General features: G+C 48.8%; 2 protein-coding genes across 11 annotated transcripts; one reads left to right on the top strand and one right to left on the bottom strand.

Moving 5' to 3' along the window:
- Positions 1-9,569: 9,569 nt before the first annotated feature.
- Kat5 (lysine acetyltransferase 5) lies at positions 9,570-16,885 on the top strand. Of its 10 annotated transcripts, none has more exons than XR_015655394.1 (14): positions 9,570-9,597; positions 9,697-9,763; positions 10,084-10,152; positions 10,241-10,377; positions 10,664-10,819; positions 10,909-10,983; positions 11,267-11,341; positions 11,719-11,967; positions 12,043-12,132; positions 13,057-14,082; positions 14,156-14,249; positions 15,910-16,069; positions 16,181-16,262; positions 16,350-16,885. XR_015655394.1 is itself a non-coding variant. In XM_087610341.1 (14 exons), the coding sequence occupies exons 1-14, from the start codon at positions 9,586-9,588 to the stop codon at positions 16,482-16,484; spliced, it is 1,569 nt and encodes a 522-aa protein (XP_087466467.1). In that variant the 5' UTR covers positions 9,570-9,585; the 3' UTR covers positions 16,485-16,885. The 10 variants fall into 10 exon arrangements, 7 of the variants coding, with proteins under 7 accessions (XP_087466467.1, XP_087466515.1, XP_087466430.1 ...); XR_015655391.1 differs by having other exon boundaries at positions 10,637-10,819; XM_087610341.1 differs by having other exon boundaries at positions 10,637-10,819; positions 13,942-14,082.
- A 77-nt stretch (positions 16,886-16,962) lies between these two features.
- Rnaseh2c (ribonuclease H2, subunit C) lies at positions 16,963-18,012 on the bottom strand. Its single transcript, NM_001401703.1, has 4 exons — positions 17,823-18,012; positions 17,528-17,709; positions 17,333-17,452; positions 16,963-17,078 (listed from the first exon to the last, which is right to left on the bottom strand). The coding sequence occupies exons 1-4, from the start codon at positions 17,992-17,994 to the stop codon at positions 17,052-17,054; spliced, it is 501 nt and encodes a 166-aa protein (NP_001388632.1). The 5' UTR covers positions 17,995-18,012; the 3' UTR covers positions 16,963-17,051.
- Positions 18,013-22,841: the final 4,829 nt, after the last annotated feature.

Genomic DNA, 22,841 nt, shown 5'->3' with positions numbered 1-22,841 from the left:
ATTTCATTTGACTCATTGGTATTTTAGGAGGGACTTATAAGTTTGTTGTTGTATTTGTAAATAACATGGCTGCAGGTTTACGGTTGTATAAATATGTAAGGGGAGCAGGGAAACAGCCCAGCAGTTGAGCGCACTGGCAGCTCTTGCAGAGGGCTCAGGTTTGATTCCCAGCACCCACATGGTGGCTCACAACCATCTATACCTCTGATCCCATGGGAGCCACTGCCTTATTCTGGCCTCCACAGGTACCAGGCACTATTACATGGTGTACTGTCGTGTGTGAGAACATAACACTCCTGCGTATAAAATAAAAATAAATAAATCTTAAAAATCAATTTGAGGGAAAGAGTTTGCTGTGCAAGCATGGGAACCTAGCTAGATGCCCAGGATCCATATGAAGTCTGGACATGGCAGCCCCTGTACCCCAGCACTAACAGGGGATGAGGGGATCCCAGGAGGCCACTGTTTAACCAACTCAGTCAATAGTAGGCTCAGTAAGAGACCCTGTCTCAATAAAAAGGAAGAGGGGGTGAGGAGATGGCTTGGTTAAAGTTTGTGCATGGAGCAAGGTCAGAGTTATGATTTCCAGAACCCAAGAACTATCAGGTGTGTGTGGCAAGTCATCTGCAGTTACAGCCTTGGGAGGAAGAGACAGGGTATTCCAGGAGAAAGTTGGCTTGAAGTGGAAACTGAAGGGCTTTTTGGAAAGTCAGTTGGATGGTGTTTTGCTGGGGCAAACACGTGAAGGAACGTTTCATTAAAGTGGATGCAGGTGAGAGGCTAAGGCAGACCCGTGATGTTTCACTGAAGCAGACACAGAATGTTCTGCTACAGCAAGCACGTGAAAGGGCACATGGTTCTTTGCTAACAACATACAAGTGCTGGTAGGCATTTCAGTGTGTAGTTGAGCTGCATTTGTCAGGACTCTACAGAGAGAAGTACACGAAAAAACCTTCTGGTGGTGTGCTGCAGTTTCTTGCTAATTCTGAGAACTTGGGCTGATTGGATGTGCGTGTTAAGAAGGGGAGACCCACACTGAGGCACGTGGAGGACAGGTGATGTTTGGAGGGTATAAAAAGCACTCCACCACTCCACGGAGAGACAGAGACAGAGCTTGGCTGGTACAGCTAGCTATGCAGTGATCATGGGCCTCTAGTCTTTGCTGATCTTTGCCTCCCTGAGAGAGGCACAGCCAAGAACTTCTCCTAGTGTTCCTCCTGGTGCCTCCTACTGCCTTGTACCGAGGCTGAAGCCTGGCTGTCTCTGCTAGGTCACGTCACCACTCTTGCTAACCCAACTCTACCAAACTCGACTGCTGGTGTATTTGTGAAGTGTTTGCGAGTGGATCGAGCTGCTGACCTGTGAACTGAACTGCCGATTTCCAGACTACACAGATGGGAGTTGCTCCAAAGAACCTTTCTAAACAGGCCCACTTCTCCCCACCCCCATCCTTTCTTTTCCACTACCTCTGGTGGGTGGTGGGCTACAAAGGAAGTTAAAGTATTTAAGAACAATCATTAAGTTGGGGATTTAGCTCAGTGGTAGAGCGCTTGCCTAGCAAGCGCAAGGCCCTGAGTTCGGTCCCCATCTCCGGAAAAAAAAAAAAAAAAAAAAAGAAAAACGAAAAAAAAAATGTAAAAAGAACCATCATTAAAACTCAGTTTTGAAAAAAATTAAAGTCACGCTGGCTAGTGTTCAGAAGTTCTGGATTTGTTTCAGAACTTCGACCTCAAAGAATCAGGGGGAAAAGCTGGAGGGACAGCTCATCAGCTAAGGGCACTTAACTTGCAGAGCATCAGAGCTCTTTTCCTAGCTCCCACATGAGGCACTCACAACTGCATGTGTAGGACCAGAGTCAGGGGCTCTGATGTGCTCTTCTGGCCCCAAAGGGTACCACACACACAAGCACATTTTAACAAACACACAAACAAAATAACCAGACTAACGTGAACAAGCAGTTACAATCCTGGACACCAACCTCAGGGCCCCACAGACACGTGCCCACACATATGAACACACACACACATACAGACACACACACCACACCACACTCAAATACACACAGAAAGAGTAAACAAGGAAAAGGAACAAATAAGAAAATAAAGTGCAGACTGACAGAAGATACTCAGTGTTGACCTCTCACACACACACACACACACACACACACACACACACACACACACACGTGCGCGCACCTACATCATACCCACAAGCATGTTTCAAGAATGAAGAAGCATGGTAGGGCACGCCTGTATTTCAGCACCAGAGGTTCAAGGACACCTTCAGCCTCATAGTGAACTGGGGACAACAGCCTGGGTTACACTGAGATCCATTTGGGACGAAGCTGCACTGGACCCATCTCTAGCACCACACAAACAGGGCTTGGTGGAGCAACCTGGACTTGAGAGATAAAATTCAAGGTCGCCATCTGCTGTACATTGAGTTCAGGACCACCCTAAGACACAAGACCCTGTCTCAAGAAATTGTTTTTGATGTAACTGAGCTATACCCAGCTGTCCCTGTGTTTCCCAATCTTACCTGTCTTTTGTGCCTGCCCCGCCCACTGCTGTGGACAGAACCCAAGTCCTTGCTAAACAAGCACTCTACCACTAAGTTATGTCCTCTGAATTCATCCTTTTCTCTTTCATTTATTTAATTGTTTTATTTATTTTTGAGACAAGATCTCACTGTGTAGCCCTGGCTAGCCTGGAACTTGTTATGTAGATCAGGCTGGACTCAAAATATTGTTAGTTTTTTCTTATCTTTCTTTTCTTCTCCTCCTCCTCTTTCTCTTTCTCCTCTTCCTCTCCCTCCTCCTCCTTCTTGGTGCCTGTGTCTGTCCATACCTCTGATCCCAGCGCTTGAGAGGCAGAGGCAGGTGCCCACAACTTGTCAAGCTCTGTTTACCTGCTGCTTCCCCTGAGGGGCTCTGCATACAAAGTCATACAGTAGGAGTCCAAGCAAGGTGTCTCAGTTTCCCTCTATGGCCTTATTGCCAGCTATGGGGCATTTTTGCCAGAACTGTGCCAGAGATCTGTGACCTTGGACTTGCATTTCTTTTGCCTGAGGACTTGCCTACTGGCAGCTGTGGACAGGGACCCTGGCCCAGCCTCAGACCCTTCCCCAACTTTAGTTTGTTCTGCCCTGTGCCAACCAGGGTTTCTTGGGCACAAGCATGGCCTCTGGGCATCTTTGGCAGCCACGTAGAGCTTGTGTGAAGTAGTACTCCTGCCATGGGAAGACACAGCGGTTGTCAGAGATGAGTAGAATCTGTCCAGTGGTGAAGGTCAGTGTAGTGACATAAAAGAAAGTAGAGTTGACATTTCCCGCATAGACTGAAAGGTACCACAGAACAGGGAAGAAGCAGACAGTAATACAATTAAGAACAAAGTGTGCCCCTGACCATCACAAACTATGAATTATTGGCCTTACCAAGTTCAAAGTGGTGTATCAGGCTTGAGAAGATCCAAAAGACACAAGTTTCATAACCTCATGGCCTAAGTCCCACCTGTCTCTGCTGCCTCCACCTCTTCGTTAACTTTTGGGAGTTTCCTATGACCAACTAATGGAGAAGAAAAACTCAGGATGGGCCAGTAGAAAGCAGAAGAAACCAAAAATGGTCTGCTTGCGTTCTCAGTCTCACCCAGGGTAAAATACAGCACAGAGGAAGGAAATGTTCAAAACTTCAAGCAACACACTTAGCCATTCACTTGGTGTGGGAGAAATATGTGACCTGGAAGAGGGGTCTGTGTGAAAGGGCAAGAGTGAGAGATTAGGGGCAGATGGACATGGGGAAGAGCTACGCAAGTAGACCTGGGAGAGTGTGGGCAAAGTGTGTCTGAGTCTCATCTTTTTTTTTTTTTTTTTTTTTTGGTTCTTTTTTTCGGAGCTGGGGATCGAACCCAGGGCCTTGTGCTTCCTAGGTAAGCGCTCTACCACTGAGCTAAATCCCCAGCCCCCTGAGTCTCATCTTTTAATGTTGTGGCTGTTGGCCAGCTTTCGTTTGGGTCCACACTAATGTTGCACAGTTGGCCCACAAGTTCAGTAATATAATAAATAATAAGAGTTGCACAATGCAGGGTGTGTATGGCTTAATGATGGGTGCCCCTTGCTTACAGATGGTGTCAAGTTTATTACATTGGAGGTCCCTTCTGCTATGGAGCCTCAGTGATTAGTTCATATTGGAACCAGTGGGTTCCAGGTATGTGGGGAGTGGAGGAAGCCCTGAATAATGTGTGCTGTTGACATGGGCATTGGCATTTCAAGGATCATTGCCTCAGACCCATGGGAAAATGGAAAAGTCTTCCTGCAATAGAGAGGCTCAGAGGATGCCAAGCCTTCCCCTGGTCCATGTGTTCATGTCCACAGTGTATGCTGAAAATGTCCACCACAGCCTTCTTCCCACCTCTCAGAGATTTACAGTCTAACATTGCTCTCCTGCAGAGACTACTCCTATGGAGATTAGCTAAACCTGCTTTGTGAGCAGCATACCATAAACAGCATCTCCTTGATTCAGCTGTAGGCAGCAACCCCACTTCTCTGTTCAACTATATACAACAAACACTCTGGGCTTCCACAGTGCAGACCCTTCTCCATCAGAGAGCCAAGAGCACCTGATCCCAGATTTTCTGTCTGTGGGTTGTCTTTTCTTCATTCTCTTGCTACTCTTGTCAAGTCAGTCCCCAGAGCCACACAAGGATTCTGCAGGGTATGAATTCAACTTCCCTGCTTGCATGCTTTCTTTTTTTTTTTTTTTTTTTTTTTTGGTTCTTTTTTTTCGGAGCTGGGGACCGAACCCAGGGCCTTGCGCTTCCTAGGTAAGCGCTCTACCACTGAGCTAAATCCCCAGCCCCGCTTGCATGCTTTCTTGAAAGCTTCCCTGCTTTGCCAAACGGACACTAGTTTTTACAGAAGTACAAGGTGGCAATGACCATGTCACTAGGGGAACTACTAGTGTCATCACATACAGCACTAGCAAAAGTTGCTGCTGCAGACTTGACAGGACACTGGAGTGACCCAGGGTGGAGAACTGAAGTGGTCAGATAGAAAAAAGGCCTGCTGCCACTCTCAATGGCTGCCTTGGATAACTTGTGCTCCCTGTGCTTATGGCTCTCAATTCTGCTGGGTGACTGACTGCTCCTGGTTGTGTGTGGTAGTGAGGGATGTTTCTACCAAGGACAAAAGTAAGTTTCTGCCAAGGAGCCCATGGTTGCTGCTTAGTTTTGTTGAGACTCTTATGCCTAGTAGCCAAGCAACTGACAGCTAAAGAAAGCTATTCTGGGTTTGGGGGGGATGGTGTAGCAGTTACCAGCACATACTGTTTCTGTAGCCGAAATTAGTTTGGTCTCCAGCACCCACAACCACCTGTAACACCAGTGTCAGGGAATCTAATGCTGCCCTCTTCTGGCCTCTGAAGGCACCTGCTCTCACGCACACTTAAACACATGTAGATACACACATAATTAAAACAAGGGAATGTATCCCCCCCCCAAAAAAAACCCAGCAATAATAGTTCAAATTTAGTTAAATCGAAATTCAGAGAGAGAGAGAGAAAGAGAGAGAGAGAGAGAGAGAGAGAGAGAGAGAGAGAGAGAGAGAGACCGACCTGTAACCTATAAGCCTCGGTCTTTAGGTACAAAACTTCAGAGTCCAGCGACCTATCAGTTTCTGACTCTTGGAATATCCCCCCCAATACTGGTGGGGAAATGTCTAGCTCTAAATTACATCACACCAGAAGAATTCACTTTGGTATTTAAAGGAAGCACAGCCAAGCATCCTTGTGCCTGCGGAGTGGTTGGTTTCCTTTGCATGTGATTCACCTTAGTTCCTGGGCTCTGGGAACCAGCCTCTGGGCCCATCTCCAGCACAGTAACAATAGTCAATGTTTATTGGGATGGGCTATGTGCCAAAGGTTAAGGTACTGTTCAAATGTTATCGCCGCATCTAACATTACAGCCACCTTTATCGTACCACTAACATCACACCACTGTAGGTCAGATAAAAGTGACATGCCAGGCACACAGCTTAATTGGGGGGAGGGGAAGGCAACCCAGCGCTGTCTGTCCTGACAGGTGGTTGTGCGTGCTGGAAACTAAACGTATTTTCTCTACAGAAACAAATGCTAGAGCCACTTGAGAAGAGGTACTCTGAATTGAGGAAATGCCTTCATAAGATTTGTCTGTAGGCAACATTTTCTTAATTAGTGATTAATGTGGGAGGCCTCAGATCACTGTGAGAGTGGTCCCAGGGTACATAAGAAAACAGACTGCACAAGTTACAGGGAACACACCAGTAAACCTCATTCCTGCCCTAACTTCTCTAGATGATGGACAACAAGCTGCAAGATGGAATACATCCTTTCTCCCCATGGTGCTTTTGGTCGCAGTGTTTATCACAGCAATGGAAACCCTATGTAAGACAGTCTGATACCAGAAATATGCTCCTATAATTACAGCTCTTGGGAGGCTGAGGCAAAAAGATCATGTGTTTGAGGCCAGCCTGAGATTAAAGAACAAAGGAATAGAAAAGGAAGGTGAAAAGCTACCTCCTCAACTGTAGCTGTCAGGACTAGGACCACGAGGTGCTGGGAGGAGCCTTGGGGGTGTGTCTATTTTTCTGGACCTCCCTTTGACTCCAAGCTTTCAGCTTGGACAGGATGGTGCTCTCAGCTACTTTTACAAGGAGTCCTTGGTGCTGGAGACAGCTGAGTGGTTATGGGCACTGACTCTTCCAGATGACCCAGGTTTTATTTCCAGCATCCATATACTGGCTTACAACTCTCTTTAAATCCAGTCTCCCTCTGCTGGCACCAGGCAGGCATGCAATGCACAGACATACATGAGGCAAAACACCCAGGCATGTAGAATTAAAAAACCTTTTTAATGTGTCCCAGTAGCTTTGCTCTGGAAATCAACTGGGCATCCAGCTTTCCCCTGCTCATTCAATAGTTCTTTTTTTTTTCTTTTTTTTTTTCTCGGAGCTGAGGACCGAACCCAGGGCCTTGTGCTTGCTAGGCAAGTGCTCTACCACTGAGCTAAATCCCCAGCCCCCATTCAATAGTCCCTGAGCCTGTTGTAGTCATTAAAAACTAGCTAGGTACTTAGCTAGTGGGGCTGAGGAGACAGCAGCAAACAAACAAATTCCCACAGTGGGGGAACTTATGATTTTAAAGAGTGACCTGGACTTAGAGAAAGTAGAGAGAAGTACGTACGAAGAAGGAGGAATGGATGTGCTAGAAGGGCTGGAGAAATGACTCAGTGATGGAGACTGTACTCTCAGCACTCACTCTGGGAGGTTTACAACCATCCGTAACCCCAGCTCCAGGAGATCCAACACCCTTTTCTAGGCTCCAGGGCACTTGCACTCAGATGAACAAAACCACACTTGGATACATACATATGCACACAATTACAGATTAAAACACAAGGGCTGGAGCAAAGGCTTCACGGTTAAGAGCACTTGCTACTCTTACATAAGAATAAGACCGGGCTTCAGTTCCTAGCAACCACAGGGTGGCTCACAATTGTCCACAACTCCATTTCTAGGTGGTCCAATGCCCCCTTCTGGCCTTCACAGGCACCACGTGTAACTGATGCATGCACATATCCAGGTAAACAGCCTTTAAACACTAAAGGAAAAAACCTCATGGAACCAAAGCAAGAAATCAACACCAGGTCCCATGTATGTGAGGCTGTAGTAAGTAACACCAGTGATGTTTTAGTTCCTCAGGGGAAGACAGGATGTTCTAAAAGATGGCAAATACTGTGTGCTTGTACATGCCTGTTGTCATCCTCATGACAAGTTACAGGCCAAGCAGGGCTACAAAGTCCGACTTCATCTCAAAGCAAACAATAACAAAAGGTCTACTGGTTTTTCAGTACTTCTATGCTGAACACAGTCTACACAGATATCAAATCCCAGTGCTGTTATTAATGCTCCTGTGATGCAACCGAGACCCCTCCTTTACTTCTGCATATAAACTCTTCTCAGAGTGGCCGAATGGACCCAGAACCATTTAAACTGGTAACATTTAGAACAAAGGTCAAAGGGTCTCCCCCGCCCTAGGCACTTTATTACTATCTGTGATAGTGGGGCTGGAGAGATAGCTCAGTGGTTAAGAGCACTCACTGCTCTTCCAGAGGTCCTGAGTTCAATTCCCAGCAACCACATGGTGGCTCACAACCATCTGTAACGGGATCTGATGCCCTCTTCTGGTATGTCTGAAGACAGCTACAGTGTACTCACATACATAAAATAAATAAATCTTTTAAAAAATATCTGTGATAGTTATTCTTGGTTGTCCATTTGACTACATCTGGATTTAACTAAAACCCAAAAATGGAAAAACACACATGTGAACAATTTTTGCCAAGTCTGAAGCAGGAAGACCCACTGGTTTTTGTTGTTATTTTGTTTTGGAGACAGGATTTCTCAGTGTAGCCCGGGCTGTCTTGGAATTTGCTCTGTAGACCAGGCTAGCCTCGAACTCAAGAGATCTGCCTGCCTCTGCCTCCCCCATGCTGGAAGACTGCTTGGTGGAAGACCCACTTGTAATCCAGATCTTTGAGGTGGGAGAACACACCTTTATTCTTGTTACTCAAAGTCAGAAGATACACCTTCTGGTGGAAACTAATGTAAAGACATGAAGCTTTTTCTCCCTGCCACCCCCCAGAGCAGGGTCTCTCTGTGTAGCCCTGCCTGTCCTGGAACTGACTCTGTAGACTAGGCTGGCCTCAACTCAAGAGATTCGGCTGTCTCTGCCACTACCGCCAAGCTGCTTTTACTCTTTGCCTACCTGTTCTCACTCTCATTGGCAACTCCACTCCTTCACTGTCATTATCTTCTTTGGGATTCTGATGTACAATGAAGATCAACTGAGACATCCACTCTCGTTGACTGAATGACTACTGGAATTTTGAACCTTTCCATTTATAGAGCCACATATATACTATTTTAAAAATAAAAATCCAATATTAAGAACTAAAAAATCAGGGGTTGGGGATTTAGCTCAGTGGTAGAGCGCTTGCCTAGGAAGCGCAAGGCCCTGGGTTCGGTCCCCAGCTCCGAAAAAAAGAACCAAAAAAAAAAAAAAAAAAAAGACCAAAGAACTAAAAAATCTTGCTAAGTCCCCAAGCCTGTGCAATAATATGCAGACACCTGGCTAGAATTTTAAATTCCTTCGGTTCTACTGATTCCCCGGGGTCCAAAACCCAACTCCTTAGCCTCCTACTCAGGGTGACACCTCACACTGCCACTATGAGGCTCGCCGGAACACTGCGGCCAGACAAAGCATAAACACTTGATCTGAGTGACCGGCGTCGCACCCGGTGGGCGTCACGTGACAGACTCGGCGTTCCTCCAATCGCTGTGCGAATAGTAGGGATTCCATCTAGTACTTGGCCTCAGGCTTACAACGCCCTGTTGTTCCATTCCTCAACCGGGCCCGCTTTTTACTACCAACCAGCTGGCAGTGACTCTCAAGTGTTTTCCTCTCAAGCAGTTTCGAGGGGCTCGGGCCTATAGCGCACTCAGCTCCGGAAGTGACGTTTCCCAGAGGGGCCGGAAGTGGCAGTGGAGGGAGGGAAGATGGCGGAGGTGGTGAGTCCGGTGCCCGGGGCGGGGCGGAGGGAGCCAGGGGAGGTGGGTAGAGCCCGAGGCCCCCCAGTAGCCGACCCTGGCGCCGCGCTGTCTCCCCAGGGGGAGATAATCGAGGGCTGCCGCCTGCCCGTGCTGCGGCGCAACCAGGACAACGAAGATGAGTGGCGTGAGTGACGTCGGGGGGCGGGTCCAAGGAACCTGAGGGCGAGGGGCGGGAGGGAGTCAACGATCACACGGGAGGGGGAGGGGCTTCTGCAATCCTGGGGCGGTCGCAGATACTCGGAAGGAGGGGCGTGACTTTTGGACGTACGGAGATGATCCGGGCGGGGCTTGGAGAGAGGTGTCACTTGGTGACTAAAGGGGTCTTGAACTAGCCCTTCTAAGTGCTGGGACGTAGACATCCAGCCTAGAGGTGGAATTCAGGTCGAAGGGTGGAGTCTCATGATCTGCCTTGATTAAGACCCCCTGTCTGTGTTGTTCCCTTAGCCCTGGCTGAGATCCTGAGCGTGAAGGACATCAGTGGCCGGAAGCTTTTCTATGTCCATTACATTGATTGTGAGTTCTGGGCCTGGAAAAAGTGGGTTGCTGGATAGGGTTGAGGGCAGCCTCTGGCATCCCTCCTGAGCCATTTTCACTGCTGCAGTCAACAAACGTCTGGATGAATGGGTGACTCACGAGCGGCTGGACTTAAAGAAGATCCAATTTCCCAAGAAAGAAGCCAAGACACCTACCAAGAACGGACTTCCTGGGTCCCGCCCCGGCTCTCCCGAAAGAGAGGTGGTGAGTAGGTCCCCCATTTCATCTTTTCTCTCCTGCCTCTTCCTTCTTGCATCTCTTGGCCTCAGGGGTTCCTGAATGGGCAGGAGGCAGCATTCTTTTGCCATGGCTTCAGCTTGCAAAGGATGGGGACCAAATTGCAGGTGTAGCTTCCAGAGTCCAGTATTGCCTTGCTTTAGAGAAGGCAGAGGGTGGGATTTGATCACTCCATGCTGAGGGGCCCATCCTCCCCTTCGCCATCCCACCACCATCCCCACCCCAGAGGAAGACCCTGGACCTATCTCTACAGCCGGCCTCCGCCCAGGCCAGCGGGAAGACCTTGCCAATCCCGGTCCAGATCACACTCCGCTTCAACCTGCCCAAGGAGCGGGAGGCCATTCCAGGTGGCGAGCCTGACCAGCCGCTCTCCTCCAGCTCCTGCCTGCAACCCAACCACCGCTCAACGGTACCCTCAGCAATTCCAGGGACCTTGCTTTCTTCTCAGGTCCCACCTTCTCTACCTTCTGACCCACCTTTCCTGGTTTCTCTCTGCAGAAACGGAAGGTGGAGGTGGTTTCACCAGCAACTCCAGTGCCCAGCGAGACAGCCCCAGCTTCAGTTTTCCCCCAGGTGAGTCTTCCAGTCTTTTTACATGTATGAAGGTTTTGTCTGTGATAGTCATATGTTCTACTTGCATGCCGGGTGCAATGGCCAGAAGAGGGCATTGGATGCACTGAACTAGAGTTGTGTGAGCCCCATGTGGGTGCTGGGAAAGGAACCCATGACCTCTGGAAGAGCGGGATTCTTAACCACTAAGCCACCCCAACAGCCCGTCTGGTCTTCCCCCCTCTTCTGTCTAGCATCCTCCTCCAGGATCATCTCATGGTCACCCTTTTTCTTCTGTCATCCACAGAATGGATCAGCCCGTAGGGCAGTGGCAGCACAGCCAGGACGGAAGCGGAAATCTAATTGCCTGGGCACTGATGAGGTGGGTATCAAGGAGCAGAGGAAGAGGGAAGCTGGGAAACAGGGAGTGGACTTGGGCATGGAGAGTTCATTCAGTGACCAATTTAAAGCAAACAAGGTGTTAGTTAGGCAGTGAGGGTGTTGGTTGGGCAGTGAGGGTGTTGGTTGGGAGCCAAGCAGATGAAGCATTGGGCTATTTTGTTTGTTTGTTTGTTTGTTTTGTTTTGTTTTGTTTTTTTACCATACCAATTTCTGGTTCTTGGTTTATTTTGGAAAGTGGAGATTATGATGCTTGCCCCTTAGTTGATGGTAGACTTGAAGGAAGAAACCTACGGCAGTGTTGTGAGCCATGTTCTGCTTACCTGCTGTTATCTGGTATTTTCCATTTGCCCTGGGCAGGATTCTCAGGACAGCTCAGATGGAATACCGTCAGCACCACGCATGACTGGCAGTTTGGTGTCTGACCGGAGCCACGACGACATTGTCACCCGGATGAAGAACATTGAGTGTATTGAGCTTGGCCGGCACCGCCTCAAGCCGTGGTACTTCTCCCCGTACCCTCAAGAGCTTACCACGCTACCTGTCCTCTACCTGTGCGAATTTTGCCTCAAATATGGCCGTAGCCTCAAGTGTCTGCAGCGCCACTTGGTATGAAGGGTCTTGGGAGGCTGCCTACCCAGTGTACCCTCACCAGTCCCCACCTGATCCTCCTTTTGTCCTTAGACCAAATGTGATCTTCGACACCCTCCAGGCAATGAAATTTACCGCAAGGGCACCATCTCCTTTTTTGAGATTGATGGGCGGAAAAACAAGGTCAGTGGCTTGTGCATGGGGCTGGAATACATCATATGAACAACCTTTTCCTGCTCAGAACAGTTGACCACTCTGGCTATAGATTAGTTCACTGTTTTTATTGAATGCCTGACGTAGAGCTGGGGAATGCACAGAACACTGGCATTTAGATACATTCTCTTCCCGGAGAGGTCACTGTCCATGGCAGAAGTAGACATACCAGCTATTCAGATCCCAGTGTGAGGAGTATCGGAAACAAAGGCTGGGTTAGCAGAGTTCAGAGGAAGCTGTCAGGAGCTTGGAGGTGTGTATGCCTAGAATTCCAGCACTCAGAGAACTCTGAGTTCAAGATTAGTCTGATATGAGTTCCAAGCCAACCTGAGCTATAAAATAAGAAAGACCTATCTCAGGGAACCAAAGCAAAAACCTGTAAGACAGCAAAGGTTAAGTGTAAAATTGGAGGCAGTTAAAGAACAGTGTGGCCCAGCATCCCGGAAGCTGATGCTAGGAGCTGACATTCAGAGCCAGTCTGAACTACACAGTAGGATCCTTTCTAAAGCTGAGTTAAAAAGGATCTTTGGTTGGGTGTGCTGGTACATCCTTTATTCCTAGCACTCCGGAAGCAGAGGCAGGCAGGTCTCTACTGGTCTATGGGGAGTTGTAGGCCAGCCAGGGCTAGAGTCAGATCTGTTTTGAAACAGTTTGCAGGTTAACCTGTGAGCCTGGACATAGCAAAGAGAACATATTTAAACAGTTGTAAGCAGTTGGGTTCAGAGATGCAGCCACCAATGTACCAGGACAGTGCATGCAAAAAGTAAAAAGAAAGGGAGAGGTGGTGAGGCAAGGTCAAAGGTCAGGTGTCAGGAACAAGATCAGTGGGGAGGAACAGGTTAGGGTTTCTTTAAGTGACAAGTATGGAGGTCCTTGAAATACACACTTTTTAAGGCCTCCAGGGTATGGATGGAGAGAGAGGCAGATTTCTGGATTGGTTTGGGAGCTCACCTTGAAGAGGAGCTACTTCTTCAAGAGGAAAGTACAAAGTTTCACATTGTTGTATATTAAGTGTGGTGTTCAAGTAGATGACCAGCAGTTGCAAAGCTGTCTGAAATTCTTCTAGAAGTCACATGTGATAAGACAACCAGTCCAGAGTTGTAGGGAAAAATCCCTAAGGCTGGCAGTTCCTTAAACCTCCACAGAATTGCAGACCAGTTCCCAGGAAGGGTCACCAGCTAGAGCGTTCAGGTTCTGACACCTACAGCCACATGGGTAGAATGTCTCTCCTGATGACTAGTCCATTTGGAAACTTAATAACTCACTATGTATCCCTAGCTGACTGACTTCAAACTTGTATTTCCCTCTGCCTCCTAAGAGTGGAGGTTACAGGCATTCCTGGCTTGGAAACTTTAAGTGGAAAAGAGGACAATGCAGGCCCAGGGCAGGCTTTGCTGGGGATGTGGAAGCTCTACAGCTCACCAGGGGCAGGGCAGGCAGTTGGACGTTAGTTTGTAGGCTCCTGGTCACTTAAGTAGTGCTTCTAAGCAGTGGTGCTAATCTGACTGGTGGGATGGGCCAGGGTCCTGGGCGGGAAGTTCAACCCTCTCAACTGGAACAGCAGGAAGAAGTGCTCCTCAGAGCCCTTGAGATGGCTCAGTGCATGGAAGGGCTTGTCACACAAGCCTGGCCACCCGAGTTTACTCTGTAGAACCTATGGTGGAAGGGGAATGGACTCCCATGCGTGTGCATGTTGTGTACAGGCACATGTGGCATAGTAAATTAACTGTTTAAAAACAGTATCCCAGAGTATTGACTGTGAGGTCTTTTCCTTTATAGAGTTACTCACAAAACCTGTGTCTTCTGGCCAAGTGTTTCCTCGACCACAAGACATTGTACTATGACACAGACCCCTTCCTTTTCTATGTAATGACGGAGTATGACTGCAAGGGCTTCCACATCGTGGGCTACTTCTCCAAGGTCAGCACTCACAAAGGCTGTCCCTCAGCCCTGCCCTGAGCCTGGCCTTCTTTAACCCACCTACTTTTTCCAGGAAAAGGAGTCCACAGAAGATTACAATGTGGCCTGCATCTTGACTCTGCCACCTTATCAGCGCCGGGGCTATGGAAAGCTGCTTATTGAGTTCAGTGAGTATGGCTGCCTGATCCGGTGTCTGGTAGGCTGGCAGGCCAGGCCTATGTGGGTGTTCCTTTGCACGCAGACAAACCAGTCACCAGGAGAGCTGCCAGAAATAAAGGGATACTCCACCAAGGCCTTTCCTCAGTTGACTGCCCTGTTTCCTGGAATAAGTTCCCAGCATCTACTTCTCTTTGGCTAAAGGCCTACAAGCCACCAAATTTTTCCCAAATTGGAATCGTGTGTTCTCATCTGGAGCTCTGAGCAACCTAAAAAGTCTGGTCAAGGACCAGTGGTTCTGTTACTAGGCATGCCCTAAGCGAGCCTTGCAGGCAGTAGGTTCAAAAAGGTATACGGCCACTAAAAGACAGACTCCTGTCCTGCTTCTTTGTAAGGCTAGTCTTTTAAAACCCAAGCGGGCTCTGGCCCCTTTTGAGGACACGGACTCTTTTTTTTTTTTTTTTCTTTTTTCTTTTTTTTTTCCAGAGCTGGGGACCGAACCCAGGGCCTTGCGCTCGCTAGGCAAGCGCTCTACCGCTGAGCTAAATCCCCAACCTTAAGGCTTTTTTTTTTTTTTTTCCTTTTTGAGGACACAGACTCTTAACTCTGCAGTCTCATCGTTTCCTGCTGTTAGTCCACCCAGTCCTGTTCTGTTCATTGAACTGTTCTCTGGCTCAGGAGTCAGGGAAGAAGCTTTCGCTTTTCTGCTGGTGAAAACACAGGTGTCTAACTTGTTCAGAGTCGGGTCTCTTTGGAGTACCTCACTGATTAGAGCAGGCGAGAGGAAACTCAAAGGGCAAACGAGATATACCTACTTTTGCCTAGTAGGACACAGAAATGCCAACAGATTGATAAAAGGGTGGGAGCAATCATTGAACAGGGCTCCTGACTATAGAGGTATATGGCATCCTGGGGATTCATGGGAGTGCTTACTGTGGGGATCCAGTAGCTCTCTCCCCTTCTGGGCTGCTGCTTTCCAGACACCAGCCTTTCCCGCCCTTTTTGTCCACGGGTGCTTGAGCAAAGAGGACGGGACCACCAAGAGAGATGTAGCTAGGAGCAGAAAGTGTGGGGAGCATCATGAGGCCTGTATACCCAAGAGTAAGGAAGGGTATCTCCAAACTAATAGGGACATCCCCAGAGCCCTGACAAAGCATTGTCAGCTCTGCAGGGCCTAACAGTCTCAGGAACTGTCTGGCAGTGCCAGACACAAGCAACACCAGCAAGGGAAAGGGCCACTAAGGGTCAGGTGCCTGGCTCTGAGGAGGCCCTTTCCTATTATGTCTTTAAGCACCCAGCCCATTCTGCTGAGAGCAGCTGACATGCCCAGGATCACAGCTAGTTAAACTGGTGACACTGAAAAGGTCCCCATGGCCTCAAACCACAAAGGGCTCCCTCACTACCACCATACACCCAGACACAGGCTGGCAGGGCAGTGGAGAACATAGCACTCCATCCATCAGCTTCCACTGGCTGACAAGTACCCAGTCATAGCTGCTGTTCTAGCTGCCTTTGGCTGGCTCCCCTACACAGCCAGCAGGGAAGCTGCTGATCCATCAACAAGAGTAAGTGTGAGACAGGCACCCAGGCAGCCCAGCTCCACAGTCCCTCTTACATGCTGCTGTGTACACACCACTTACTCCTCCTCTTGTGCTCCATTCGTTGCTTTAGGCTATGAACTCTCGAAAGTAGAAGGGAAGACAGGAACTCCTGAGAAACCCCTGTCAGATCTTGGCCTTCTATCCTACCGAAGTTACTGGTCCCAAACCATCTTGGAGATCCTGATGGGGCTGAAGTCGGAGAGTGGGGAGAGACCACAGATCACCATCAAGTGAGCCCAAATGTCCACCTGGGGGTTTGTGGTATGGCCTGTCTGTCCCTGGGGTTTCTGGGGACAGATGAATACCCTCGGGGACTTAACTTTCACCCTCCCCCTCCCCAGTGAGATCAGTGAAATCACTAGTATCAAGAAAGAAGATGTCATTTCCACACTGCAGTATCTCAATCTCATCAATTACTACAAGGTCAGGAGGCGTGCTTAGGGGATAGGTGAGGGGTACCAGGATGCAGGCTCTGCGACTGACCATGAGCTGGGTCTGTCTTTTGCTCAGGGCCAGTATATCCTCACTCTGTCAGAAGACATCGTGGATGGGCATGAGCGGGCTATGCTCAAGCGGCTCCTTCGAATTGACTCCAAGTGTCTGCACTTCACTCCCAAAGACTGGAGCAAGAGAGGAAAGTGGTGACACACACACTCTCACTGCAACACCGCGAAAGCCAGCTGAACACGGCTGTCATCCTGTCGTATCCCATTCGAGCTTCGAAGAGTCATGCAAAGGGAGACAGGCCAAAGGACAGACCCAAAAGAAGAAGAGGCCTAGGAGGGGCCAACTAGTGGCCAGTACCAAAGCGAGCTCAGGTCTAGGCCGACTCCAAGGATAGCTGGCTTGTTGGCTCAGGTCCGCTCTGAACACAGGGACCAGGGGGACCCAGGCAGCTGTGTACACTAAGGCGGGTGGGGAGCATCTGTACAGGACTGGTGACTGTAAAAATTTCTTTTGTAAAGGAGGAGCTGGAGGGTGGGGTGGGCGCTGGTTGCAAAGTTCTGGCCCTCCCTGCCCCCAGAAATAAATTGTTTTTATAGGCAGAGCGATCAGGAGTTCTTGCCAGACTGGGTGCCATGCAATGCCAGCTTCAGGGTGGTAAGGTGCCCACAGACTCAGGTGTTGTGAAGATCTCATTTATTGGGATAGAAACAGTGGCTCCAAAGTGGTGTGAAGGGCTCTGTGACTTTCATTTTCATGCTCTGGCTCTCAGTCCTCTGGCACCTGTGCGTGAATCTGCAACAGGAGTCACTTCTGCTTTGTGATTTATAATACACAGCAGTTGGGTGGGAACCCAGCTGCTCAGGGTGACAGCCCCTTCTAAGAGAAAAGTGGGGAATGCCTCCCACCAGTCCCTAGTCTGGACCTCTGGAGCCATGATCCCTGTGGTGCTTATTTGCCCCTAGAACCCCAAATACTAGAGACACGATTCAAAGCTAGTGCTAAGTGCGACCAAGCCTGAGGGGAAAAGAGCCCTTGAGTATACGTACCGCTGCAGCAAGGCTGGGCCAACCTAGGGCCCTATGCACTTTGGCATCTGGACCAGGGACCGTTTCCAGACCCCACAAGGTGAAGTGACTGAAGCTGCCGGTGGCTCCGATAAAGCGGTCCTGGAAAAAGCTGGGTTCAGAATAGGGACGGCAGCTATTGCCCTCACCCCAAACCTACCATCTCCCTCTGCTCACAAAGTCCCGCTCCAGCGGCTCCTGTGCCTCGTCCGCTTTGTCCTCCGCGTCCCCTGAGAAGTTCAGCTTCCCTATCAGCCCCTCTCCCATCTCTTCTGTCACCATCACGAATCCCGCAAACCCTGGCGGGACAGCTACATCTTCGCCCCGCAGGCCACGACCGCGAAACGACACCTGCAGTCCTGCAGGAGGGACATGCAAAGCCATAAGACTGGGCCTGGCCCCCGGAGAATGAATCGGCGGCCTCTCCCGCGGACCACGAAGCCCGAGAGCCACGGGGCCTGCCCGGACTCACCGTCTGCACCGTGGCGGACGGCGGGCGTGAAGAAGCGTTCAACCGGGGCGGGCCGGCTGACCAGAACGTCACATGGCAGGAGGTGCAGCTTAGCTGGTGCGGCGCCACGCAGTGAGCCAGGGCGCAGGTGAATACGCTGTTTATCGTCCCCAGCTTCCTCCGGGTTCTTCATCTCGGATGCTTGTAGGTTCAGGCAAAAGCTGGCGGGTGAGACGCGCAGGGCCTGTCGGGAGACCGAGCACACTAGATGCAGAGCCCTATGGGAATCGTAGTCTTTTTCTCTGGCTGCTCTCTGTAAGGATACTTCTGCCTGTGATGAAGTCTTTATAAGTGTGATCTCATCTTTGTATCTCTACTTCCCCGGTCCTGGGGTTTAGCTTACGCCACCATACCTCCCAGTTCTTATGGATCTTGTCGTTTGAAAACAAAACAAACAACAACAACAACAACAACAACAACAACAACAACAAAAACTAAACGGACTGCTAGAAGAGTCCTATTTATAAAGGTTGCCTGATAAACTATTTTTGATGATGATGCGGATTGGATTCAACGTATTGCGCATATTAAGTGCGTGCTCTAGAACTACCATCCTGTAGGGGAGAAGAACCAAAAAAGGAACACCCAGCCCCTAACTTCTAAGACCAGTGCAAGAGTTACAGCTCTGGGGAGAAAGGATCCTGGCAGTTGGGAACCAAAAAATACCACAAAGTCATACTACACAACAAACCTCACACAGGAGAGTTATTGGGAAAGACATGGGAGGGAGGGTGGCTATCTCTGCTCAGAGGAGAAGCAGCAAAGAACTGAGCAGGAGGCAGGCTTTATGTACGGTTTTTGGAGGTGGGGCAGAACTATCCCAAGTGGTCTGAGAATGAGGGATTTTGTGACCTGATATTCGGGCAAGCTCAGGGATTGCGGCTTGATCTTGGATGGGTTTTGTTGTTTTGGTTTTCAATCTGTAAGGCATAGTCTGGCTACTTTCCAGTGGTGCTGGACATAATGACAAGAGAAGTCTTGGGGGCAGGGCCTAGCTGCTCAAAACTCAAGGGAAACACCCTGCCCCTGGCCTGTCTCCATGCTCTAAGACTTGGAAATCCCAGCCCCTTTGACAGCAAACAATGTTTCAAAGTTTGTCTTCAAGCAGTACTTCTAGCTGGGTTGTATTTTTTTCACTAGCACACTGCACATGCTCTACACCAGCTCACACTGCACATGCTCTACACCAGCTCACACTGCACATGCTCTACACCAGCTCACACTGCACATGCTCTACACCAGCTCACACTGAACATGCTCTACACCAGCTCACACTGCACATTCTCCACCAGCTCACACTGCACATACTCCACCAGCTCACACTGCACATGCCCCACCAGCTCACACTGCACATGCTCCACACCAGCTCACACTACACATGCTCCACCAGCTCACACTGCACATGCTCCACCAGCTCACTGCACATGTTTTTAAAACCCTATAAAAGCCTTCCCACTGCCCAGCCCTCTAATGTCTCTCTTCCTGTTCAGAGGTAGCGGTTATGCTGTGTTATTCCCCAGCAAACCTCTTGTGTGAAGTTTGTTGTGTGGTGTGACTTTATGATATTCCTTGGTTCCTGATAGCCAAGATATAATTGTGCTAAAAAACTGCTTGTTTTTGTGGCTCAGATAGGCCTATGCCTGTCTCCCTCTCAAGGTCAGAGCCCCACTGGGACCCTATCTCCAGTCTACCTATAACAGATTCACCTTCTGCTTTACCAATCACTTGGCATCTCATCCAACAGTGGCAATTCAGTAAGTTCTCCCTTTGGTCCGAGTAAATGCTTCCCTGAGTCTGAGGAAATGATTGTTGGGCATCCAGCACCCCTCTGGTATTCTTGGAGGTAGAAGTAGCCCCAGCCAGGTCTTCACAGCTATGGCTGGCCCTCTTCACTGACACTCCCCCTCCTGCTGCAGCTTCTTTAGCTCCAACTGGGTTACTGTAACTCTTTCATCCCCAGTCCCTTTCTACCGCCACCTCAGAGCTTTCCTGAAAAGCACAGGTTCCCTGTTCCTTATGACTTTTTTTTTTTTTTGGTTCTTTTTTTCGGAGCTGGGGACCGAACCCAGGGCCTTGTGCTTCCTAGGCAAGTGCTCTACCACTGAGCTAAATCCCCAACCCCCCCTTATGACTTTTAAAAAATGATTTTTAAATTTATGTTCATTAATGTGCATATATGTCTGTAGAAGGGTGTTGGATCCCCTGGAACTAGAGTTACAGACAGTTGTGAGCTGTCATGTGGGTGCTGGGAATTGAACCCAGGTCCTCTGGGAAAGTAACTGATGCTCTTAACTACTAAGCCATCTCTCCAGCCCCACAATTTATTTTTTATTTTTATTTTCTATGTATGGGTATCTTACCTGCATGTCTGTCTATGCATCACACAGGTGCCAGAAAAGGGTATTAGATACCTTGGTTAAAGATAGTTGTGAGTCACTGTGTGGGGCTGGGATTTGAACTCAGGACCTCTGGAAGAGCACTCAGTGACCACTGAGCCATCGATCTCTTCAGTGTTTTTATGATCCTAGGGGATCCTGTTCCTGCATTTTCCAGTGGATGAGACCTCATTCATGAACCTTTTTTTCATTGCCTTCTGGCAAACCTTCAGGCCTCCTGGAAAGCCCTGGTAACCAGGCACCAGTCCTCTGGCGTTCAGCCTTGCCCTCTATTAAGCATGGTGATTGTAAGGTATGAGACTTGCTGAAGGAAAACCCCAGACTCAGGTAGTATGAAAAGACAACAAATGTATACTCTGCAGAAACAGCCAGCATGCAGGGCTCATCCAAGCAAAATGGTGACCCAGAGGGAAGCTCACAGGCCCCCTTGAAAGCCAGTTAGGGGTTTTCCAGTTGCAACTGGATCATCTTCACCAGGATTAGTTCAGCTTATGGTATGGGATATTAAGGTAACCCTCAAGGGAGAGAGGGTTACCTTATTTGGACTTTTTCCTGTTGTAAGCCCCTGGCCAGATGTTGGGGCAGTCGCTGAGAGGTCTGAGTAATTTAAGCTTAAGGCCCAATATGGCTGCCTGTTCTAAAATAGAATGAGTGGATCTCAGTGATGATCCAGTAAATGGCTAAGTGGCTTGGTCCTCTTTGGTCCTCTCTGAGTCCTGGGCATATCCTCCACTCTAGGCTTCTGGGACCTGACCCCCATCCTCAGGAACAATGGCGTCCATACCTTCATCCTGTTGCAATGCCTAAAACTTCCAGCCTCTTTGCCTGGCACCTGACCTGAAGGGCCTCAAATTTATTTGCTTTTGTGATAAAATTTAGATAACCACCTGATAGCACCTTAGATCCATATGATTCAGGGCCTTTACCACTAGTGCGTGTGAACAGGGAAACAGAAAGAGATTCCCTATGTCCAAGCATATCTCTCTCTCTCTCTCTCTCTCTCTCTCTCTCTCTCTCTCTCTATTTATTTTATGTATGTATGTGAGTATACTGTCACTCTGTCACTGTCCTCAGACACACCAGAGGAGGGCATCTGATCCCATTACAGATGGTTGTGAGCCAGCCCTTCCACTATCAAAGGGACTCAGCTGCTCTCACAAGCTTCTGATGTGACTCGAGCTGCTGACTTGACTCTGCTAAGCTATGTATGAATTGTTTGTTTCTGCTGGCTTTCTGCCACTCACCATGTATACATATATATATATTTTAAATTTGGGTGGGTTTTTTTTTTTTTTGACACAGGGTTTTTCTGTGTGGCCCTGGCTGCCTTGAAATAGGGTTAGGGTTAGGGTTAGGGTTAAGGTGAGAGGCTTTACTGACTGACACTTAAGATATCTAGCAGATATCTTGGGGCACTATGGTACCCAACCAAGTGGGGAATAAAAGATACCCTCTCGTTTTTTATATTTTTACAACGACTTGTCACCACTGAGGTGCTACGACGTCAGTGAGGCTTAGATTTACTAACAGCAGACATGGGTGGCCTTCACCTCTTCAGGGAGAAAAGTTGCTTCTATGTCAACCTATGGAGTACAGTGAAAGACGTCCAATAAGGCCAGACAGATCTCCAGAAACAGACAGCTCAACGCCTCTGGCCGGCAGCTCCTTGGCTATCCAGTATGGAGCTGGATACACCTTTGCCACCCGCTTTCTCCTCCTTTCCCTAGACCTACTAATTGTGCCCTGTCTTACAAACTTCTTGCCTGCATTTCTTCAACAAATTCAAAGGATTTTTTAAGCAGACCTTTAATCAGTTGTCATTACAGATTATCAGCCCCTGGCTACAGAACTAGACGCCTGAGACTCCTGAGTGTATACCTGCTCGTGAAGATCAGGTTTGCCCATGGACTTCGGTGCCCGCCCCTCCCTATACAGCAGGAAGTAGTTTAATGTGGTCAGCCTCTTCCTCAACCCCTGATTTTAGTTACCAATGGTAAATAGGAATGTAGGGAAAATGGGCCAAGGAAAGAGCACCTCGCCCCTGGACTGTCTGTGAGCCCCAAGACTTGGAAAATCCCACCCCCCAGGTCTCAGTGTTACCTGCCAAAACACCAACTGATTGGTGACCAATCAGCACTTCCAGCTGTGCTCATTGCACGTGCCCCACCAGCTCACACTGCACATGCCCCACCAGCTCACACTGCACATGCTCTACACCAGCTCACACTGCACGTGCCCCACTAACTCACTGCATATGCTCTACAAACCCTAAAAAGCCTTCCCTTGCCCCACACTCTCTTCCTGTTCAGAGGCAGCTGCTATTCTATTTTTCTCCCCAATAAATCTATTTTGTGAGCTTTGTTGTGTAGTGTGACTTTGTGGTATTTGCTGGCTCCTGATTGCCAAGATATCTTTGTGCTGGAAAAACACTTAAATCCCAGACCAGGTTATTTGTTTTTAAAATAATGGCCATCAATACATTTCTTTCTCAATGCATTTTTCCCTATGAGACTTGTCCTGCATAGCTTTGTATATGTATAGTGGTTCTTGCTGGAAAGAACACTTTTTGTATTACAGCTTCTTT

This window comes from Rattus norvegicus, chromosome 1 (genome assembly GCF_021556685.1).
Source record: "Rattus norvegicus strain SHRSP/BbbUtx chromosome 1, alternate assembly SHRSP_T2T, whole genome shotgun sequence".
Lineage (NCBI taxonomy): Eukaryota > Metazoa > Chordata > Mammalia > Rodentia > Muridae > Rattus > Rattus norvegicus.
Note: the sequence above shows the minus strand (reverse complement) of the source record. Positions and strands in the feature narration are given on the sequence as shown.

What these genes read in the sequence shown, in the direction of transcription:
- Kat5 (XM_087610304.1), top strand. Translation starts at nt 9,586, where the DNA reads ATGGCGGAGGTGGTGAGTCCGGTGCCCGGGGCGGGGCGGAGGGAGCCA. An exon ending in CTATGTCCATTACATTGATT is followed by an intron (nt 10,153 to 10,240) that starts GTGAGTTCTGGG and finishes TCACTGCTGCAG; the next exon opens with TCAACAAACGTCTGGATGAA. An exon ending in GCTCTCCCGAAAGAGAGGTG is followed by an intron (nt 10,378 to 10,663) that starts GTGAGTAGGTCC and finishes CTATCTCTACAG; the next exon opens with CCGGCCTCCGCCCAGGCCAG.
- Rnaseh2c (NM_001401703.1), bottom strand. Translation starts at nt 17,994, where the DNA reads ATGAAGAACCCGGAGGAAGCTGGGGACGATAAACAGCGTATTCACCTG. An exon ending in AGCCGCTGGAGCGGGACTTT is followed by an intron (nt 17,453 to 17,527) that starts GTGAGCAGAGGG and finishes AGCTTTTTCCAG; the next exon opens with GACCGCTTTATCGGAGCCAC. An exon ending in GGCCCAGCCTTGCTGCAGCG is followed by an intron (nt 17,079 to 17,332) that starts GTACGTATACTC and finishes CTCCTGTTGCAG; the next exon opens with ATTCACGCACAGGTGCCAGA.